Source organism: Trichomycterus rosablanca, chromosome 10 (genome assembly GCF_030014385.1).
Source record: "Trichomycterus rosablanca isolate fTriRos1 chromosome 10, fTriRos1.hap1, whole genome shotgun sequence".
Classification (NCBI taxonomy): domain Eukaryota; kingdom Metazoa; phylum Chordata; class Actinopteri; order Siluriformes; family Trichomycteridae; genus Trichomycterus; species Trichomycterus rosablanca.
This window is the reverse complement of record NC_085997.1, coordinates 20,123,550-20,147,458: the sequence shown is the minus strand read 5'-3', so window position 1 is coordinate 20,147,458 and position 23,909 is coordinate 20,123,550. Positions and strand designations below refer to the sequence as shown.

At 40.1% G+C, this 23,909-nt stretch overlaps 1 protein-coding gene across 1 annotated transcript in view; it reads right to left on the bottom strand.

The window, feature by feature from the left end:
• Window positions 1-23,909, bottom strand: part of LOC134321286 (testican-2-like) — an 84,485-nt gene that overhangs the window by 17,689 nt on the left and 42,887 nt on the right. The window contains exon 2 of the mRNA XM_063002938.1: window positions 6,005-6,050. Within this exon, the coding sequence (XP_062859008.1) occupies window positions 6,005-6,050 (46 nt within the window). The remainder of the gene's footprint in view (window positions 1-6,004; window positions 6,051-23,909) is intronic.

Genomic DNA, 23,909 nt, shown 5'->3' with positions numbered 1-23,909 from the left:
AATTGGTGCAGTTAAAAAGAACAAAGCTGTAGAGTCTGTATGATTATTATAATGTGTTGTCTAATAGTGCATTGTCTGCTCTAGGGTATCAAAATAAAGATACAGAGTTCAGAATTTATACTACTAATGTACCAATCTTCTAACTAGTACAACTAATATATACACTAAATGACAAACAATTTATCCTGTCCAATCCATCCATTATTCATGATTAAACTGTTTGCCGAGCTAATAGGACCATTGCTCTTACTTAGCCACCAGGAGTAAGCAAATTGACTCAGATGTGGTGAAAGAAACATGCAAAACAAACACACATAACACAATAAAAAAGTCTTAAAACCCCAGTCAACATAGTAATATGATGTATTTTAAAAGTCATGACCAAAATAATCCTGAAGTGATGCCTGTAGGAAGACTTTAAAGAAACAACAGAGGACAAAGCTGTGGGTTCAGAGTGTGGGAGGAAGGTGGTCACTGTATTAATGTTTTTCTTTTTCTCAGAGACAGGAAGCATTTGTACTATAGCCTATTAAATGTAATAGACAAAAAGGTCTACACAAATGTGCACGCATTTCCTGAGGCAGTGCTGGCAAGGGATGAATCAGTGCAGCAACATGCCCTTATTCTTCTTCCTCTTCTCACTGGTTTTACTGTAAAAAAGACTCTCTCATAATTCAATGCCATTTTTAATCACTTCAGGCTTAGAAACACGTACAAATGAATAGATATTCATTCCCATGGTGTCTCAGTACAGTAACCATGAAAAAGACATGATAAATGAGGATAATTCTGAGTGGGATGAATAGTGGATGTGATATCTCTGCATGGTCACTTGCTGCAGGCTGTGTAAGAATTTTACTGACTGAATGAAGGAGAATCGGTCCCATATTTCCCACTGTTTTTATTTAAGCTTGGAGCCATTCAAAAGGTGTTTCCATAGAAACGTGATGGAAAGCATGATGGAATTTGAGCAGCAGAGGCACGTTCATTTATTAATGTAAAACAGTCTCAAACACTGCAGTCCCTGTATGCTTACATATACTATGAATATGCTTACGACTATTAGATTTAGCTGTTATAACTAAAGGTAAAAGAATGTACAGTGGGGTCAAAAAGTATTTAGTCAGCCACTGATTGTGCAGGTTCTCCTACTTAGAAAGATGAGAGAGGTCTGTAATTTTCATCATAGGTACACTTCAACTATGAGAGACAAAATGAGAAAAAAAAATCCAGGAAATCACATTGTAGGATTTTTAAAGAATTTATTCGTAAATTATGGTGGAAAATAAGTATTTGGTCAATAACAAACAAGCAAGATTTCTGGCTCTCACAGACCTGTAACTTATTCTTTAAGAAGCTCTTCTGTTCTCCACTCGTTACCTGTATTAATGGCACCTGTTTGATCTTGTTATCTGTATAAAAGACACCTGTCCACAGCCTCAAACAGTCAGACTCCAAACTCAACCATGGCCAAGACCAAAGAGCTGTCGAAGGACACCAGGAAGAAAATTGTAGACCTGGACCAGGCTGGGAAGAGTGAATCTACAATAGGCAGGCAGGTTGGTGTGAATAAATCAACTGTGGGAACAATTGTAAGAAAATGGAAGACATACAAGACCATTGATAATCTCCCTTGGGGTCAAGATCTCATCCTGTGGGGTCAAAATGATCATGAGAACGGTGAGCAAAAATCCCAGAACTACACGGAGGGACCTGATGAATGACCTGCAGAGAGCTGGGACCAAAGTAACAAAGGCTACCATCAGTAACACACTACGCCGAGACGGACTCAAATCCTGCAGTGCCAGGCGTGTCCCCCTGCTTAAGCCAGTACATGTCCAGGCCCGTCTGAAGTTTGCCAGAGAGCATATGGATGATCCAGAAGAGGATTGGGAGAATATCATGTGGTCTGATGAAACCAAAATGGAACTTTTTGGTAAAAACTCAACTCGTCATGTTTGGAGGAAGAAGAAAAACCCAAGAACACCATACCTACTGTGAAGCATGGGGGTGGAAACATCATGCTTTGGGGCTGTTTTTCTGCAAAGGGGACAGGACGACTGATCCGTGTTAAGGGAAGAATGAACGGAGCCATGTATCGCGAGATTTTTTTTTTCATCTTGGTTAGAACTATAAAACATTGCCAGAGTTAATAACTGTTAATATACCAGTTATAGTCAGTGGCCAGTAAATCCAGTGAGAGCATTGAAGATGGAACGTGGCTGGGTCTTCCAACATGACAATGATCTCAAACACACCGCTCGGGCAACGAAGGAGTGGCTCCGTAAAAAGCATTTGAAGGTCCTGGAGTGGCCTAGCCAGGTCTCCAGACCTCAACCCCATAGAAAATTTGTGGAGTCCGTGTTGCCCAGCGACAGCCCCAAAACATCACTGCTCTAGAGGAGATCTGCATGGAGGAATGGGCCAAAATACCAGCTACAGTGTGTGCAAAGCTGGTGAAGACTTACAGGAAACGTTTGACCTCTGTCATTGCCAACAAAGGTTATGTTACAAAGTATTGAGTTGAACTTTTGTTATTGACCAAATACTTATTTTCCACCATAATTTACAAATAAATTCTTAAAAAATCCTACAATGTGATTTCCTGGATTTTTTTTCTCATTTTGTCTCTCATAGTTGAAGTGTACCTATGATGAAAATTACAGACCTCTCTCATCTTTCTAAGTAGGAGAACTTGCACAATCAGTGGCTGACTAAATACTTTTTGGCCCCACTGTATGTATTTATGGATGGATGGTTAGATGAATAAATAAATATTGGACTGACAGATAGATGTACATATAATTGAACAGTAGGAGCACTGCCAAAGCCCTACAAAATGACCTCCAGCGGGCTACTGAACCAAACTGTCAGAAACAGACTCCAGGATGGTGGCATGGACCTGTGCCCACAGTCCAGTACCATGCACTACACTAAGTGATGCTAAGTGCAGTTTGAAGCAGCAGGTTGAAGACTAAAATAAAAAACCTTTTAGTTTTAATCCTCCTGCTTAAAACCTAAAAAAATAAAACCTATAAAAATAATTTTATATTTTGTATTCCCTCATGATAAACACATAATAAAAATAACCAATAGCAAACATGTGAAAAGAAATATAAAACAAATAAAAAATGTTATTAACCATTAAATGTGGATGACATGATGCCACAATCCTGAAGGTACATTATTACATGGTAATTTATGTAATTACTCTGGAGTTGTAGTGCTCACCCACTCACTCAGTGGGTGAGGGGGTTGTCCTGGAGCCTATCCCAGCTTTTCAATGGGCGCAAGGGCACATAAGGAACACCCTGGATGGGGGGGCCAGTCCATCGCAGGGCAGACACACATATACACACACACTTTCACACATACACACACCCATTCACCTATAGGGCAATTCAGTGTCTTCATAGTCGCTCAGGTGGCGCAGCGGTAAAAAGCCTTACTGGTTCGAGGCTGAGTGGCTGTATGAGCAACGATTGGCCGGTTGCTCAGTTGGGGGCGGGACAAAGAACCGGATATGGGTCTCTCTCTCTGTAAGAATGCGATTACGACCTCTGCCGGCTGATTAGAGGCGCCTGCACAGACATGAGTAAGAGTGCCCTTAGGGTGTGTCTCTCCGCATGCAACGCTAGGTGGCACAACACTCATCAATGTGTGGGTGGCAAAAATGCATCCGGCTGCTGCCCATGTTTCGGAGGGGTGGGTTAGCTTCGATCTCCTCGGTTAGGGCAGGGTTCGGCATAGACAGAGAGGAAGCATGATGCAAATTGAACAATTGGATGCGCTAAAGCGGGAGAAAAAGAGGAAAAATAAAAAAAAATACAAAAATAAAAAAAAATTCAGTGTCTTCAATTAACCTGACTGCATGTTTTTTGACTGTGGGGGAAAACCGGAGCTCCCGGAGAAAACCCACGCAGACACAGGGAGAACATGCAAACTCCACACAGAAAGGACCTGGACCACACCGCCTGGGGATTGAACCCAGGACCTTCTTGCTGTGAGGTGACAGTGCTACCCACCCAGCCACCTGAGTTAAGTAAAAAATTACTTAACTTCTACTGTATATGTTCTATTTAAGTCCTCTTATTAGAATGTTAGACAGGTAAGTGTAAGGGTTTTAGAAAATATTTCTTGGTTTACAATGTATGAAGTTGCAGGTATAAAACAACAAATAAATCTTTAATGCTGTTTCTTTAAGCATTTTCTAACATAGTTAAATCAGGTCTGACTAATTACTCTAACAGATTTTTCTCTTCTCAGCAGGAAACACAGGTGATTCACTACAGAACTGGTTCATTTGAGGTGCTGATTGTACTGCATGTACTGCTGAGCTCATACAATACTTTTTCTCAGTAATATAAGAACTAAGAGTGACATTATAAAAAACACTGTTCCTCATCTTGCACCCACGAAAGTGGGTGGATTTACTGGCCACTGACTATAACTGGTATATTAACAGTTATTAACTCTGGCAATGTTTTATAGTTCTAACCCAGATTACAAGAAATCAAACTCCTACCATAGAAAGAAATATTATAAAATAAAATAAAAATAATTACCATCTTTTTAATAAGTGTCAAATACTGAAAAGTCTACTAAATGGCTACGGCACAATACCACAGTCCTGAAAATCTGGGTTAGAACATTGCCTTCTGGGACAATCCACAGAAGATTTCAGCTCCAGGGTTTCTTTTATTTGCTCTGGTTTCCTTTTTTTCCAGAAACCATGCCAATAGGTGGAATGGCTGCTCTAAATTACCCTTGGTGTGATTCCACTTTCACGCTAACAAGTAGCATTATGACCACCTCCTTGTTTCTACACTCACTGTCCATTTTATCAGCTCCAGTAACCATATAAAAGCACTTTGTAGTTCTACAATTACTGACTGTAGTCCATCAGTTTCTCTACATACTGCTTGCTTTCACTCTGTTCTTCAATGGTCAGGACCCCCACAGGACCACTACAGAGCAGGTATTATTTGGGTGGTGGATCATTCTCAGCACTGCAGTGACACTGACATGGTGGTGGTGTGTTAGTGTGTGTTGTGCTGGTATGAGTGGATAAGACACAGCAACGCTGATGGAGTTTTTAAACACCTCACTGTAACTGCTGGACTGAGAATAGTCTGCCAACCAAAAATATACAGCCAACAGCGTCCCGTGGGCAGGGTCCTGTGACCACTGATGAAGGTCTAGAAGATGACCAACGCAAACAGCAGCAATAGATGAGCGATTGTCTCTGACTTTACATCTACAAAGTGGACCAACTAGGTAGGAGTGTCTAATAGAGTGGACAGTGAGTGGACACGGTATTTAAAAACTCCAGCAGCGCTGCTGTGTCTGATCCACTCATACCAGCACAACACACACTAACACACCACCACCATGTCAGTGTCACTGCAGTGCTGAGAATCATCCACCACCTAAATAATACCTGCTCTGTGGGGGTCCTGATCATTGAAGAACAGGGTGAAAGCAGGCTAAAAAGGTATGTAGAGAAACAGATGGACTACAGTCAGTAATTGTAGAACCACAAAGTACTCCTATATGGTAAGTGGAGCTGATAAAATGGACAGTGTGTGTAGAAACCAGGAGGTGGTTTTAATGTTACGGCTGATCAGTGTATAAAACTACAGCTGTGAAGACCAGATATAGAATATTTAGGTTATTCCAATAGTATGTTGGATCTACCAGTTGTTGTTGCTGAACCACTTTATGCCTAGTTTTTGTCATCTCAATTCAGTGATGTCTGTTGCTTTGTCTCGAGGTTACTTTCCACTTCCACTTAAATCACAGCTCTGTGTCACAATCCTATATAGAAAATGTATGGTCACATGTCACTTTTTGCTCACTAGTGTGAAAGTAGGGCAGGTAAGTTAGTAAGTGTGAGTGCAGTAAAGATGAGTGTGTGTGCTGCCATATAATTGTCAGTGTTACTGGAAAAAAAATGCAGTAAAGCTGCAGTTAGACTTAAGACTAATATGACAGTTGAACTTACTTTCTTCAGAACCCTGAGGATCCTCCACATTTCTGACATAGTCATCCTAAAAGAAAAAACAAATCCAATATTAAATTTCACTTGACATTGATTATATGGATTTCAATAAACATATTCTATATTATTCTGTGATAGGGGCATTAGAATTACAGGTATCACCCACTTTTTAAAATTCACTTTAAGCCACTTTGCCTGTACAAACGACCTACCTGTTACGATTAGTACCTGTTTTCATTAACCAAGAGAAATCTAAAAAGGATTTTTGCTTTTATGAATTTGAAGCAAGCCGACATAGATGTAAAACACGCCCTAAACAGCAAGAGTGGCGCTGTCCTTTTAATTTTGGTTGTGTTAGGGTAGGTTATTTTTGGCTACTGGAAAAGCTTAATGTTTTTCTCCAATTACATTTATGGTAATTGCTTCTTCATTTTCTGCATTGTCACTTACAAAAGGGTTTTACAGAAACGCTGTACTTTTAGATAGTTAGGAAAACCTGTACACATTGTATGGCTAAAAGGTTTTGTACACCCATCCTTATTAAGTTAAGAGGTGTATAACAGGTGTATATAATCACTTATATACATAAGTCCAACTTTTTGGTAACAATTTGGCAAAGGCTCTTTTCTCTCCATAAAGACATGGTATGGCCAGTTTAGTTCGTAGGAACTCTGCATAGAGCCCTTACCTTGGCCCAATTAAACACCTTCGGGATGCACTGGAACACCTTCTCATGCAACGTAAGTGCCTTACACTCACAAATTACCTTTTGAATGAACAGTTATAAATTGCTTGTGGAAAGCCTTTCCTGGAAGAGTGGTGACTGTTATAGACGCCAACCAGAGAGCATCCTTTTAAGACAACATTGTGACCGTGACATAGTGAATGGGCTTGTGTAAATGAAGGATGTTACAGGTGCAAAGAGTAGGGGGGTAGGGCAACTCCACTTTGATGTCCATGGTTTGGATTGAGATGTCTAACAAGCCCATGGACAAATGTCCACATATTTCTGGCCATGTAGTGTATTTTTTAGGAATACAGTAAGTGGGCACATTAAACAGTTTATTGCTATTATAATTAAACGTTTTACTAAATTACAAACCCCATTCTTATTAAAGTTGAAACATTATGTAAAATGCAATAAAAACAATCTGTGATTTGTAAATTTTCTTGAACCTTTATTTAACTGATAAATGTTTAAACAAATGACTGTAAATGTTTTGCTTGACCAACTTTATTATATTTTGCAAATTTGAAACATTCCACAATAGGCAGGGAAATTAGTATCAGGTGAGGGTATCAGGACTGGGTATATAAGAAGGATCCATTAAACTTTTTGCAAGCAAAGATGGACTGTGGCTCACAACTTTGTGCCAAACTTTATGATAATATTGTCAATTTGTTAAAAAAAAATGTAAATACATAAAAAAATAAAAAAATAATTGAGCTTTTATCATCTACCAGACATGTATGGCAAGGCTATTAATGTGCATGACTTTAAGCCCTCAGACGGCATTGACTTTCTACTCCTACTACTAAAAATAGCCACATTAGCGTACAAGAGTACTTCAGAAAACTGCTGTCACTTAAGACAGACCGCCGCTGCATTATGAAATGCAACATGAAACTCTATTACACGAATAGAAAGGCACACATCAATTCTATGCACAAAAGCTGCAGAGTTTTTTGAGCCTAAGCTCATCCTAGATTGACCCACAGTGAAAACATGTTGTGACATTAAGTTCTCCTTGCCAAAAACAAAAAGGCCTATCCAGACTGTTATCTGTAAAAGATGTAAAAGCCAACATCTGTGCCCACAGCAAGGGTGGCCTGAACATGTGTGAAAGAACAATTGACGCAGAAGCTATATTTGGATTTCAGAGACACATTCTGCCATCAAAGCTGACTTTTACTGGGAAGTGAACAGTTATTTTAGCAAGACAATGCCAGGCCTCGTTCTACACACGGCTACAAAAGTGTGGCTTTATAGACACAGGGTGCATGTGCTTGACTGCCCTGCATGCAGGCTAGATATGTCTTCTTTTGAAATATTGTATGGCACATAATAAAGAGGAGATTTAGACAATGGTTAAAAAAGACTGTTGATCAAGTGTTGAAAATCTTTAAGTTTAAATCTTGTATCAACTTGTATACAAGTGTAAATAACAGAAAATGTGATGTAACATAGCGGTAAACATGTCTCTGTCCCAACCTGAGTGTGCTGTAAGCATCATATTCCAAAATTCTTCATATTTACAAATAATAATAATAATCATCATCATTATCAACATCATCATCATCACTGTTAGTGAAAACACTGGAAATATTTTCTTTGCCCTTTTGTTGAGTTTTAAAAGAATTACAAGCTCACAGATTCTTATTTTTATTGCATTTTACAAAATGTCCCAGCCTCTCTAGAAATGGGGTTTGTATGTATAACCCTGTCACCATGGTAACAGATCACAATGACACCCACAAAACAGACTGAGAAGAAGGCAGGCAGTCTGTGCAACACACTTAATGACTCAACAAGTAAGAAGGTCAGTTTGTTCACATAGAAGTAGATATCATTTAAAGGTTTTTATTACATTTGAAATAAAATGTAAAATGGTAAATTTGTCATTTAAAAAATATTAGAACGCTGCAATTTCTCTGTAGCTTAAAAAGAACAAAACAGAGCAAACCATCAAATGTCAGCAAATGTACAGTAACTACTCCTGTTGAAAAGAAAAAGAGACAAAAACATTATATTGAACATAAGTTACCCACCTCAACTTCCTTCAGTGGCAAAGGGAGTGCAAAAATGGAGGTGAAAAGAAGAAACAAGAAAAGACATATTAGTAAATGACACCAAAAACGCTTTGGATACTATTTGTAGTATAAGTTTTGGATACTATTTGGTGCTTTGAGAAAAAAAAAATCTGATTTCAACAGTTGACAATTTATCCAATGTACAAGGGTTCTTCAAAAAGTTTCCGCACTTTTTAATAGGAATTTCAATAAGAATGACATCACTTTTCTACATAGTCACCTTCTGATACATTTTCCCATCGTCGTACTAACTTTTTAATACCATCAGCAAATAATGTTTTTGGTTGAGCGCATAGCCACTGATGCACTGATGCTTTCACATCATCATCACATGAAAATCCTCTTCCCCTTAAAGCTTCTTTGAGCGGTCCAAAAAGGTGGAAATCAGATGGCACTAAATCCAGACAATAAGCTCTCTCTCAGTCTCTCAGACATGACCAATTACTACTCCTCCCACCCTCACCTTTCCAATTAAAATATAAAAGTGCAGAAACTTTTTGAAAATCCCTCGTATTTAGTATTTAGTTGGTCTCTCTTTTGGCACTTCTGTTTTTCAAAAAATAAAAATCTCAGTTTTGCAATTAATCCATTTTACAATTTATATAATTCTGGATACGCCAGGTTGAGGAGTGGTGGTTTTGTGTGATGTTTTATGCCAAATATGTTTGATGGGGTTAAGATCAAAACTCTAATGCGGCCACTCAAGAACATCAATTTCTCTTTATTTTAGCCACTCTAGTGTTGCTTTGGCATTGTGCCAAGCAGGGGAGAGCAAATGTTTTTGGTAGGATTTGGGAAACATGAACATGACTTGAATGCAGGAAAAACCTAGAAAAGCCAAGACAATGCTGCACTTACAACCACCTGGCGAACTTAAAAAAAGACAATAAAAGCTCATCAATATATACAGTGGATTCAGTAAGCATTCATTTACATTTTGTGCAGCTTATTGTGTAGTGGATTTGATTTTGAATGACCATAACTGCTATTTTTACCCATCAGTCTACACTTAATCACCCACATTCACCCAACCTTAACATTAAAAAATCCAGAGAAAATCCTCACAGACATAAGTTGAAAGAGAAAGCAAAAAATGCTTCAGTATTCTCTGGAGTTTTTCTTTATGTTTGTTAAAAAGCATAATGAAGCTGCTTATTGCTCTCACTGAGCGAGGCTGTTTCCTCTCAGGGTTTACTCATGCTCAGTAAACACTTAAAGCTTTTCACACTTTTCAGATTTATTTTACTCTACAAATGTGCAGTGCCAAACACACACAGCACCACTTTCTCATTCCAACACCTAATGTGTAAACAAAAGCCTGCAGTGGGCATACATCCCGTTCTGCTTAGCAGAGATGTTACAGTCAGCACCCTCGGAAAAAAAAGATCATGAAAATGTTTTGCTTGTCCATTATTTCACATTTAAGCTTTGATTGATGTAAATGTAATCTAAGAAAATAATAAATAACTAATAAATGTAACTGAAGCATGTTCCCAATTAAATTTTACATTTATGTTTTACATCATTTATCAACACCGGTTAAAGAAATACTTTGGAAAAGGCTTGTCAGTAAACACAGTTAATTGCTGCACCTAAAAATGCAACTTAAGTCTTTGCTAGGCAAAGCAGAAGCCATACAGTCCCTGACAGAAGTCTTGTCGCTTATCCAAGTTGTAGGAACAACAAATAATAACTTGACTTGTAGTTGATCAATTGAAATCAGAACTGGCTTATATGAAAGACAAAGCCCTCTAGATTATGCTTATTATACCAAAAGAAAGTTTTGTATCATTCATTGAGTTTTATCATTTAATTAGGACAGAAAGGTCAGATTTTGCTTGGACATGAGTCTTGTCGTATACAAAAATAATGTTGAAATTATACATATACTTTATTTTGAATACACAAACATGCTACAATAACATTATAACATAAAGTCATGGTGCCTTGGAAAAAATAATTAATATCGTGTATGACTTCCATGGGCTTGGAGGACTGCATCCATACATCTTGGCAATGACTCAAATAACTTATTGATGAAGTCATCTGGAATGGCAAAGAAAGCAGTCTTGCAGGACTCCCAGCGTTCATCAAGATTTTTTGGTTTCATCTTCCAAGCCTCCTCCTTCATCTTACCCCAGACATGCTCAATAATGTTCATGTCTGGTGACTGGGCTGGCCAATCCTGGAGCACCTTGATCTTCTTTGCTTTCAGGAACTTTGATGTGGATGCTGAAGTATGAGAAGGAGCACCATCCTGCTGCAGAATTTGCCCTCTCTTGTGGTTTGGAATGTAATGGGCAGCAAGAACGTCTTGATACTTCAGGCTGTTGATGTTGCCATCCACTCTGCAGAGCTCTCGGACACCCCCATACTGGATGTAACCCCAAACCATGATTTTTCCTCCACCAAACTTGACTTTTCTGGGTGAATCTTGGGTCCATGCGGGTTCCAACAGGTCTTCTGCAGTATTTGCGGCAATTGGGATGCAGTTCAATGGATGATTCATCAGAAAAATCAACCTTCTGCCACTTTTCCACTGTCCATCCTTTCTGCAAGCTGTGGGCCTTGGCAAATGCGACACGATTTTTTTGTTGTCTTCTGTTTAATGCTGGTTTCTGAGCACTAATTCGGCCATGAAGACCACTGCGTGAAAGAATTCGACAAACTGTTCTTGTAGATACAGCGTTTTCTGGTGACCAGTTCTCATGTAGCTCCGCTGCAGTTGAAAAAGGGCTGGCCCTAGACTGTCGAAGCAACAAACGGTCCTCTCGAACAGTTGTCTTAAGGGGTCTGCCTGACCTGGGCTTGTCATGAACGTCCCCAGTTTCTTGAAATCTTTTTCTTATTCTCTCCACTTGACGTTTGGATACATTAAAGATGTCTGCCACCTCAGCAGCAGACTTGGTCTTCAAGGTCTTGATGATCAGCACTTTGGTTTGTGGTTGAATCTTTGGCATGTTGTCAGAGGTCAGGTTGCACTTCACATGAAAGTCTGGTGTGCTGGGGTTCTTTTTATACACACCTGGGAATGTGTTAATTACATTATTTGTCCCAGGTGAAGCTCTAATCTGTGATTGGTTGAATCATTTAAAGACACGACAAGACTTTTGTCCTTGCAAAAACAGATGTTATGGGCTTTACCAAGCTGTGGACATCAGGACACTTTTTGACAGTTTCATTTTGCACCCAGTTATTAATGTGAAAGCCCTTGACATTAAAGTGAACCATTTATTGTAACAATTGATTGATTACAAATAAAGTTATATACCATTTTAAGTTACTGTGTCCTTACGCGACAAGACTTCTGTCAGGAACTGTATATCAGCAACATCCAGAAACATAGCTTTTCTGCGCCCTGGATTATCTGAGATGGACTGACACAAAGTGGAAATGTGTACTGTGGTCTGGCAAGGGCACATTTTTAATTGCTTTTGGGAAAAATAAATGTCATGTTTTCATGGGCCAAAGAGTAAAACAATCATCTTGACACAAAGGTCAAAAGACAGTGCCTATCAGAGCCAATAGCATGAGTTACAGAAATCTGTTAAGAAACCATCAATGATGAGGGGGAACCTTTACAATTTTGAGTAACATATGATGTCATCTAGGCATCTAGATTTCATGAATTTTCCTGCTTGTTTTAGCAAGATAGTCCCATCACCTGAACACCATTGAAAATGTAGCTAAGCTAAAAGGGTACAGTCCACAAGAAAAGCACTACAAAGTCTGGAAGATCTGGAGATATTCTGTATTGAGGAGATCTGTTAGATTCCATACTACGTATTCTCTAATGTCAGAAAGCATTGTAGAGGAAGAACTTGTGCTGTCAAAATAGCTTAAAATGTTCTCAGTCAGTGTTAGATTAAGCTAGTTCATTGAAATAATCTTTTTTACTTAAGTAAAGATACACATATTCTTACTTGTAAGTTTGAATCTCAGCAGAACCACAGACCTGGTCGGGCATCCACACTAACACATTTGGTCATGTTTGACAGAAGGAAGGTCAGACAGGGTCTGTTCCTGCTGCCACTGCAATATGCAACCTCTGGGACTGATCAAGCATGCGTAAGTGGGGGAGGGAGTCACCGGGAGTAAGTATGGCTCTCCATGTGCAATACAGCTATAAGAGAATCAAACACTGGCAGGTGATAAGCAGCGGCAGATTGAGCACGTGTTTGGAGGAGGTGTGTGGTGATTCGGCTCTCCTTGATCAGATCTGGCGCTGTGAGAGCAGCAGCGGATTCATGATCAGGAATTGGAACTAAGGCGTCCAGGTGGCGCAGCGGGATAATCGGAGATTCTGAGCTTTTGAATCTCAGCTCTGCTACCGGTCGGCTGGGTGCCCTCTAGCAGGCATAATTGGCTAATGCCTGCAGCAGACAAAATTGGCTTCCAGTCTGCTGGGTGGAAAAGACCGGACTATGGGGTTGGGTTATCAGCGCTGTGTAAGGACCTTGGTTGCCCAGGGCGCTTGTACAGAAAGTGGAGGAGCACAGAGGTCAGGGTGTGGCTCTCTGTATGCGAAGCCGACCTCGTGTGCAAATGCCCCAAAGTATGGGTGAATAAGAAGGGATTGGTGGACTGCGCACACATTGGAGGGAGTGTGTGTCAGACGAATATACACCCTCTTTGGGTGCCATCAGGGTCCCCAGCAGGTGGTAAAATGCATAAAAAAATACTCAAAAAAGGCAAAAATCCAGAAAAAAAGATAGGTGACAATAAATGAATGAATAAATAAATGCATTATCTATCTATATCTAATGTTAAACAACCTTCGCTTTGCAAGACAAGCTGGCAGTGACTCAGGAGGTTGTGGGGGTGAAACCAGCTTTGTCCCTTACACCACAAGGTCCCAAGGGTCACAGGATTCACAGCAGCTAACATCGGTGCGGAACAAGTTCATCTGCATTAGTGTAGGACAGTACTGTGGGCCGCTCAAACTAATGGAGCAGGACGGTCCAGATGTTGCTATGGCCCACCAGGGTACCGTGTAAATGCTAATGCTAATGCTAGCCCGACAACAACACTTTGATAAGCACCTGCGACTGCAATATGCACAACGTGCTGTGTCCTTAAAATTAACCGGTTGAACCACATCTTATTACAGATTGATGTTCTCTGCAAGGGCATATCTATATACACAGCTTGATAGATGAAGCTTGCCATCCTCTCTCTCTCTCTCTCTCTCTCTCTCTCTCTCTCTCTCTCTCTCTCTCTCTCACACACACACACACACACACACACACACACACAGCTTATTTCAAGGACATCTTATTCACAGAAACATGGTGACAGACATCTATACACATCTATACTCGCCAAGCACTTTATTAGGTACACCTATCTGGTATGTTCATTTATTGATTATTTTATAAGCTACACCTACCATACAGATTAACTTTGTTGGTATTCAATTACTGACTTTAGCCCATCTATTGCTTTGTACATGTTGGTACCCCCGTACCCCATTTATCGACCCCCACTGACCAGATTATATTTGGCTTGTGGATCCTTCCCAGCACTGCAATGACACTAACAAAACATAACATACATCTTAACATTGCAGTGTGTGTTGCTCTGGAATGAGCGTCTCAGGTGCAGCAGTGTTGTTGGGATTTTTAAACACCTCTGTTAATGCTGGGAGAAGGATAGTGCTCTGTCCGAAAATATAAAGCCAACAATGTCACCCAGGTGGCGGGATAATCCGCTAGCACACCAGCTCCGTGATTCTAAGCTCCCGAGTTCAAATCTCGACTCTAGCAGGCACAATTGTCTAATGCCTGCAGCAGACAAAATTGGACTCAAGTCTGCTGTGTGGGAAAATGCCAGACTAAGGGGTGGGGTAATAATCAAGGGACTGGTGTACTGAGCACACATCAGAGTAAATGTGTATCAGGCGAATGTACACCCTCCTTGTATGCCATCAGCGGATTGGCTACGATATATTGGGAGAAAAAGAAGGAAAAATGCATAAAAAAAGGAAGTGTCCACTGATGAAAGACTAGAGGATGATTAACACACTGTTTAAGAAAAAGAAAATAGATCTAGTTAATAGCTGTCCACTTAGACAGAGTGCTAACAGGTGGGTTCCTAGTAAAAAAAGACCAGTACGTATTTTTTAAATACCAACAGCACTGCTGCACCTGATACCCTGCAGTGCTAAGAATGGTCATCAAACATCCTATGGTCATTAACGATACTATGGGAGTACACAAGGTAGTAACAAAATGAGGAGCAAATGAGCTACAGTCAATATGTTTGCACCCGAAACGTTCATTTGTTTGGCAGGTTTACCTTATAAAATAACCAATGAATGTACAGATTAGATACGTGTACCTAATAAAGTCCATACACGTTCACTAGGAAATGTCTATACCAAAACAAAGTTCTTTCTACAGAGCAGCCCTAATAAACAATACTTTATACAACAGGTAGTTCGAACCGCACAGTCTGACTGATACAGGTATGGTGGAGAATTTGTTTCAACCACTCAGCTTACTGCTGGTTGCTAAGTAACAGTTCTCTTAGTTTCGTCAAACAGTATAACCATGAATAATGGATGGATTGGATGGTATAATCTGTCTGTCGTTCAGTGTATAGAGTAGTAGGGTAAGTTCCATACCAGTAATTGCCCCAAGCCTAAATTTAGTCCACATAAATTAAACAATGCACTTACAGACATGCTGCCAATACAGAACCTGATACTAGTGCTCATTTAACAGCAGATACAGCTTAATGTACAATCAACACAGGTGTACAAATAAACAACTACAAGTAAAAAAAAACTCAATTTATACTTGTATTATTTTTATTAAAATTATTATTTAAATTATTATTATTATTAATCCTAGGTAAAATAATTAAACTACCTAACTGTAATTTAAAAGTAATTTAAGAAAACAAGAAAAGGAATGTATTTCCTACATGTTATTGTTTTTAATTTACTAATTTATTAATCATCATAATCATCTGTTCCGCATAATCCGTTTCAGTGTCGCGTAGCAACAAGGTAAACAAGGCCGCCCAGGCATACAGTGTATCACAAAAGTGAGTACACCCCTCACATTTCTGCAGATATTGAAGTATATCTTTTCATGGGACAACACTGACAAAATGACACTTTGACACAATGAAAAGTAGTCTGTGTGCAGCTTATATAACAGTGTAAATTTATTCTTCCCTCAAAATAACTCAATATACAGCCATTAATGTCTAAACCACCGGCAACAAAAGTGAGTACACCCCTTAGTGAAAGTTCCTGAAGTGTCAATATTTTGTGTGGCCACCATTATTTCCCAGAACTGCCTTAACTCTCCTGGGCATGGAGTTTACCAGAGCTTCACAGGTTGCCACTGGAATGCTTTTCCACTCCTCCATGACGACATCACGGAGCTGGCGGATATTCGAGACTTTGCGCTCCTCCACCTTCCGCTTGAGGATGCCCCAAAGATGTTCTATTGGGTTTAGGTCTGGAGACATGCTTGGCCAGTCCATCACCTTTACCCTCAGCCTCTTCAATAAAGCAGTGGTCGTCTTAGAGGTGTGTTTGGGGTCATTATCATGCTGGAACACTGACCTGCGACCCAGTTTCCGGAGGGAAGGGATCATGCTCTGCTCAGTATTTCACAGTACATATTGGAGTTCATGTGTCCCTCAATGAAATGTAACTCCCCAACACCTGCTGCACTCATGCAGCCCCAGACCATGGCATTCCCACCACCATGCTTGACTGTAGGCATGACACACTTATCTTTGTACTCCTCACCTGATTGCCGCCACACATGCTTGAGACCATCTGAACCAAACTAATTAATCTTGGTCTCATCAGACCATAGGACATGGTTCCAGTAATCCATGTCCTTTGTTGACATGTCTTCAGCAAACTGTTTGCGGGCTTTCTTGTGTAGAGACTTCAGAAGAGGCTTCCTTCTGGGGTGACAGCCATGCAGACCAATTTGATGTAGTGTGCGGCGTATGGTCTGAGCACTGACAGGCTGACCCCCCACCTTTTCAATCTCTGCAGCAATGCTGACAGCACTCCTGCGCCTATCTTTCAAAGACAGCAGGTGGATGTGACGCTGAGCACGTGCACTCAGCTTCTTTGGACGACCAACGCGAGGTCTGTTCTGAGTGGACCCTGCTCTTTTAAAACGCTGGATGATCTTGGCCACTGTGCTGCAGCTCAGTTTCAGGGTGTTGGCAATCTTCTTGTAGCCTTGGCCATCTTCATGTAGCGCAACAATTCGTCTTTTAAGATCCTCAGAGAGTTCTTTGCCATGAGGTGCCATGTTGGAACTTTCAGTGACCAGTATGAGAGAGTGTGAGAGCTGTACTACTAAATTGAACACACCTGCTCCCTATGCACACCTGAGACCTAGTAACACTAACAAATCACATGACATTTTGCAGGGAAAATGACAAGCAGTGCTCAATTTGGACATTTAGGGGTGTAGTCTCTTAGGGGTGTACTCACTTTTGTTGCCGGTGGTTTAGACATTAATGGCTGTGTATTGAGTTATTTTGAGGGAAGAATAAATTTACACTGTTATATAAGCTGCACACAGACTACTTTTCATTGTGTCAAAGTGTCATTTTGTCAGTGTTGTCCCATGAAAAGATATACTTAAATATCTGCAGAAATGTGAGGGGTGTACTCACTTTTGTGATACACTGTATGTCTCCGCAATTAATGATGACGCGTATATCAAATTAACCAATGAGCTGCGACAACCGTGACTGTAGGTTCGTCCAGTTAGCTGCGGCTTTCTGGTTTAAGTTTGTAAAAATGTCGAAGCGCAGGAAAGTTGATGATGAATGTCGCGTCTTTCAAGAAAAAAGGACAACGGATTTCTTTTTTGTAGAAGTGAAAGGAAAACCAGTATGTTTAATTTGTGGAGAATCTCTCGCTGTTCTAAAGAAAAATAATATTGAAAGACATCATACCACCAAACACGCAAAGTATAGCACTCTGCAGGGATCGGAACGAGCGGAGAAAATAAAGGTGCTCAAACATAATTTGATTGCACAGCAAACTTCCTTCACACGACCCAGAAAGGAACTGGACAGTGTGACTGAGGTGAGTTATGTGGTGAGTTCACTACCGTCACATTGAAATGATGATAAGGTAAGTCTGAGATCAAATATAAGCACTACATGTCATCAGCATAATTTATAAAGCCTGTATTATTTGGCTGTGTGTTGCATCATTGTAGTATGTGGCCCGTGACCAGATATGTAATTATTAATCTGGCCCTCGGTGGATAAAAGGTTCCCCACCCCTGCATTATAGTCAAGATCAGTTGCACTTTTAAAAAAGGAAAATTACAAATCACTAAATGAAATTTAAAAAAAAAATTATATAGGGCTCAGATACAGTACAGTGTATCACAAAAGTGAGTACACCCCTCACATTTCTGCAAATATTTCATTATATCTTTTCATGGGGCAACACTATAGACATGAAACTTGGATATAACTTAGAGTAGTCAGTGTACAGCTTGTATAGCAGTGTAGATTTACTGTCTTCTGAAAATAACTCAACACACAGCCATTAATGTCTAAATAGCTGGCAACATAAGTGAGTACACCCCACAGTGAACATGTCCAAATTGTGCCCAAATGTGTCGTTGTCCCTCCCTGGTGTCATGTGTCAAGGTCCCAGGTGTAAATGGGGAGCAGGGCTGTTAAATTTGGTGTTTTGGGTACAATTCTCTCATACTGGCCACTGGATATTCAACATGGCACCTCATGGCAAAGAACTCTCTGAGGATGTGAGGAATAGAATTGTTGCTCTCCACAAAGATGGCCTGGGCTATAAGAAGATTGCTAACACCCTGAAACTGAGCTACAGCATGGTAGCCAAGGTCATACAGCGGTTTTCCAGGACAGGTTCCACTCGGAACAGGCTTCGCCAGGGTCGACCAAAGAAGTTGAGTCCACGTGTTCGGCGTCATATCCAGAGGTTGGCTTTAAAAAATAGACACATGAGTGCTGCCAGCATTGCTGCAGAGGTTGAAGACGTGGGAGGTCAGCCTGTCAGTGCTCAGACCATACGCCGCACACCGCATCAACTCGGTCTGCATGGTCGTCATCCCAGAAGGAAGCTGACGCACAAGAAAGCCAGCAAACAGTTTGCTGAAAACAAGCAGTCCAAGAACATGGATTACTGGAATGCCCTGTGGTCTGACGAGACCAAGATAAACTTGTTTGGCTCAGATGGTGTCCAGCATGTGTGGCGGCGCCCTGGTGAGAAGTACCAAGACAACTGTATCTTGCCTACAGTCAAGCATGGTGGTGGTAGCATCATGGTCTTGGGCTGCATGAGTGTTGCTGGCACTGGGGAGCTGCAGTTCATTGAGGGAAACATGAATTCCAACATGTACTGTGACATTCTGAAACAGAGCATGATCCCCTCCCTTCGAAAACTGGGCCTCATGGCAGTTTTCCAACAGGATAACGACCCCAAACACAACCTCCAAGATGACAACTGCCTTGCTGAGGAAGCTGAAGGTAAAGGTGATGGACTAAACCCAATTGAGCACCTGTGGCGCATCCTCAAGTGGAAGGTGGAGGAGTTCAAGGTGTCTAACATCCACCAGCTCCGTGATGTCATCATGGAGGAGTGAAAGAGGATTCCAGTAGCAACCTGTGCAGCTCTGGTGAATTCCATGCCCAGGAGGGTTAAGGCAGTGCTGGATAATAATGGTGGTCACACAAAATATTGACACTTTGGGCACAATTTGGACATGTTCACTGTGGGGTGTACTCACTTATGTTGCCAGCTATTTAGACATTAATGGCTGTGTGTTGAGTTATTTTCAGAAGACAGTAAATCTACACTGCTATACAAGTTGTACACTGACTACTCTAAGTTATATCCAAGTTTTATTTCTATAGTGTTGTCCCATGAAAAGATATAATAAAATATTTGCAGAAATGTGAGGGGTGTACTCACTTTTGTGATACACTGTATATGCTATTGTTTCAGAAAAACCTTCAGGATAGTACTGCATTAGGGTAATATACTGTAAGTCACACTGGACAAAGCCTTTAGCTAAATGATTAAATATAAACCTGAGGTTGCAAAAATTAAGAACAGGGAGCGCTGCTGGACTCAGTTTGCCTCCCTGAGAACAGCCGAGTCAGCATCCTGCCTCACAGAAAGCACTAACCTTTAAGATGTGTTCATCGGCTTTATGAACAACACTATACAGGGAGAGAAAAATCAATTTCTTTTAAAAGGTGAGAAACAATAAAAGAACTTGACTCTCTCTCTTGATAAAATGCAGCTTTATCACTGGAGAAAGCATTGTAGAATGTATCGCAATTTTTTGTATAAGATGTATTACTCAGCAAAAGATATTGATAATAATTTAAGATTGAGAAAAAAATACATTGTCAGAAGATTTGGCCGACTGATCTCAGATGAATTGTAGTGCTGAGATTATTTTTCTGTGAGCTTCATAAAGCATGGATGGAAACTAACCACTGCTATCTAGGAGCTGATCTGACGTTCAAGTGAGCATGAAACCTTGTTAAATCTTCAAAGATTAAGCTCTGCATACAGCTCTACAGGTATTCTTGTAATGCGTCAGCAATCATAATGAGTGACAACTATTGTGGGTATTTTAAACCACAAAATAAAATGAATAAAATAGGAAGTCTTTATCAAAGATCAAAGAATGATCCTTGAATTAGTACAGAACCTAACCAGCATGGAGAAAAAGCTTTTCTGTATCCCAAGTAGAATCCAACCAAAATTAGAATTAAAAACATATTTTACAGGCCACGTTTGTCCCTAATTTGTTTGTATTTAAATAAACATCATGTCCCGTTGTTTTTTATAAAGATTTATTATGTCTAACATGCAATTCTGAGTCTAGTCTGGATTAAGTTCATTCTTTGCTTAGTCTGAGTTACTGTAATTACCTCTGACTGTGATTATGATTAGAATCTTGTTAAATCCTGGTGAAATAGTTATTAATTCATATTTACACCCTTGCATGGAATAAACAACCATTTTGTATTTACAAGCAATAACTTACACTTAAGATTGAGTAAGAAGGGCCGCTCAGGTGGCGCAGCGGTAAAAACACACGCTGACACCAGAGCTGGGATTTCGAATACATCGTATCGAGTCTCAGCTCTGTCTGCCGGCTGGGCTGAGCGGCCACGTGAACAACGATTGGCCTGTTGTTCATATAGGGGGCGGGGCATTCAGCCGGATAGGGACTCTCATAACTGATGTAACTACGACCTCTGCTGGCTGGTTGATGGCGCCTGCACAGAGGCGGGGAAAAGAGTGCCGATCAGGGTGTGTCTCTCCATACACAGAGCTGATCCGCAGCTGATCTCGTCTAGTGTAGGTGAAAAGATGCATACAACTGCTTCCCACGTGTCGGAGGGGGCGTGGGTTAGCTTCGTTCTCCTCAAATCAGAGCCGGGGCCGGCATTAGTGGAGAGAAAGCATGACACAATCGGGCAATTGGAAGCGCTAAAAGTCAGGAGAAAAAGGGGAGAGAAATACATAAACAAAACAAAATAAAAAAAAAAAGAATAAGAATATAGAGCCATGACAAACGTCAGTTAGCAGAAGTTCAATTTTAAGGGACTTATAACATACTTATAATGTAGTTAAGGCACACTTAAATGTACTATTCTTGGTGCCCAGATGGCGCAAGCACATCAGCGCCGAGATTCTGAACTCGAAACTCGGCGTTGCAACTAGTCGGCTGGGCACCATCTAGCGGGCATAATTGGCAGTGCCTGCAGTAGTTCTGCTATGGCGGAATGACCGGACTATGTGGGTGGGGTCTTCAAAGGCTGTGTAAGGACCATGATTGGCAGATTGAGAGGCGTCTGTGCAGAGTGCATAGGTGAAAAAGGGTTCCGTTAAGGGCTGCACGCAGGTCGGAGGAGGCGTGAGCAGCAATATACCCACCTCGACTTCAATCAGGGATCCCCCAGCAGTGGAAGACAAACTGACTACACTAAATTATGAGAAAATGGGTGAAAATGCATAAAAAATATAACAGAAAAAAAATTAATATTCTTCAAAACTTTTCAATGATGCTTGGAAGATACAACCTAACATTAATATTGGACTGTTTTTTAAAATGACTTGTGAATGATTTATGAATTAGTCAGTGTACATTTACAGTAGTAACTAATTACATAACGCTTTAAAATTCCACTGACCATGTGGACGAGAAAAGCCTTGACTACAGTAATTAGTAAAATTTAATTAATAAAGAATCCAAAATAGTAGCTTGACAATGGCCGATGTACTGATATGTGATGACTGACCCATGACATGCACAATATATCCTCTATGTTCAAAGATTACTTTATACAGGAATACACAGCTGATGTTTTTCAAACATCACATTTTTCATAAGAAATGTATTTTCATATTCTGTACAATTTAAATGTAATGAAAATAATGAAAGTATATACAAGATTGTGATGTTTTCTGCTAAAAGAGAAAAATGTCATTAATGTTCCATCCAGTTCCATCAGCCTGTGATGCATCTGATTAAAGTTATTTTAATAAAATCACCCTGCATATACATTAGTGGCTCTTAGGGTCAAATTAATGAGCTCTCTCACTTTCTCTTTCTCAATTTACAGATGCAAATTCTGCCCAGTTCTTTTAAACGATAAAACCAACTGTCATCAGTCAACCAGTTTATAGCAACCCATCAAGACACATCACTGAGGGCTAGATGTACAAAAGTCACAAAATAAAGTCATTTTATGTAAAGACACTGCAGTCAAAACAAGCGAGCAGGGTAATAGGGATTGATACGGCTAAGTTAAATGACACAGGTAATTAGCTTTATTGTGATGGAAATACAACTGTATTAGAATAAGCTCTAGGATTTAGAGTAAAAAATAAATGTTTTCTTTTTTGTGATTGACAATTGCTGGGTTTTTCCCAGAAAACTGCCAAATTAAATAAATAAATAAATAAAAGTATTCCAGCAGCTTCTTTTTAGTGCCTATTTCATTTTCAAGGGCATGATCAGATTTAAGTTTCATAAACTCAGCACAAAGCAGTATTTTATTTTATTTAAATATTTTAATAGGGTTAGGGTTAGTATTTTTACATACACCGATCAGGCATAACATTATGACCACCTTCCTAATATTATGTTGGTCCACCTTTTGCTGCCAAAACAGCCCTGCAACTGTGATGCACTGTGTATTCTGACACCTTTGTATCAGAACCAGCATTAACTTCTTCAGCAATTTGAGCTACAGTAGCTCGTCTGTTGGATCGGACCACATGGGCCCAGCCTTCGATTCCCACGTGCATCAGTGAGTCTTGGCCGCCCATTACCCTGTCACTGGTTTACCTCTGTTCCTTCCTCGGACCACTTTTGATAGATACTGACCACTGCAGAGCGGGAACACCCCACAAGAGCTGCAGTTTTGGAGATGCTCTGACCCAGTCGTCTAGCCATCACAATTTGGCCCTTGTCAAAATCGCTCAAATCCTTACACTTGTCCATTTTTCCTGCTTCTAACACATCAACGTTGAGAATAAAATGTTCACTTGCTGACTAATATACCCCACCCACTAACAGGTGCCGTGATGAAGAGATAATCAGTGTTATTCACTTCACCTGTCAGTGGTCGGTGTATATTCTCAATAATAAAGACTCAAGAATAAAGAGAATAAACAGACCAATTTAACAACATAAAAAGAGTAAATCCACATGTGCAGAACTTAATATAATTACCACATTCAGTCTGTTTATTAGCGGTGCCATACTGATAGCTAACATTTTAGATTCATTTAAAGATTCATCAAAAGAGTTCCCATTTATGATTAATGTTTGTGCTTGTTTTCTTGTTTATTATTTAAATAAATCAAATGCTAAACAGTTCCCTGTTCAACCAAGGGTGCTTTTAGGGCTGGGCGATACATCGAGATTTTATAAAATATCAATATATTTTCATACGCGATATAAGATAAGACAATATCGTCTATATCGATATGGATGTTGCGTTCCAATTAGATCCGACAGTTCGTCTTTCTCTTCTCCCAGTTTGTCTCTGCACATGTTCACCTGCCCTGCCCCTCTCCCTC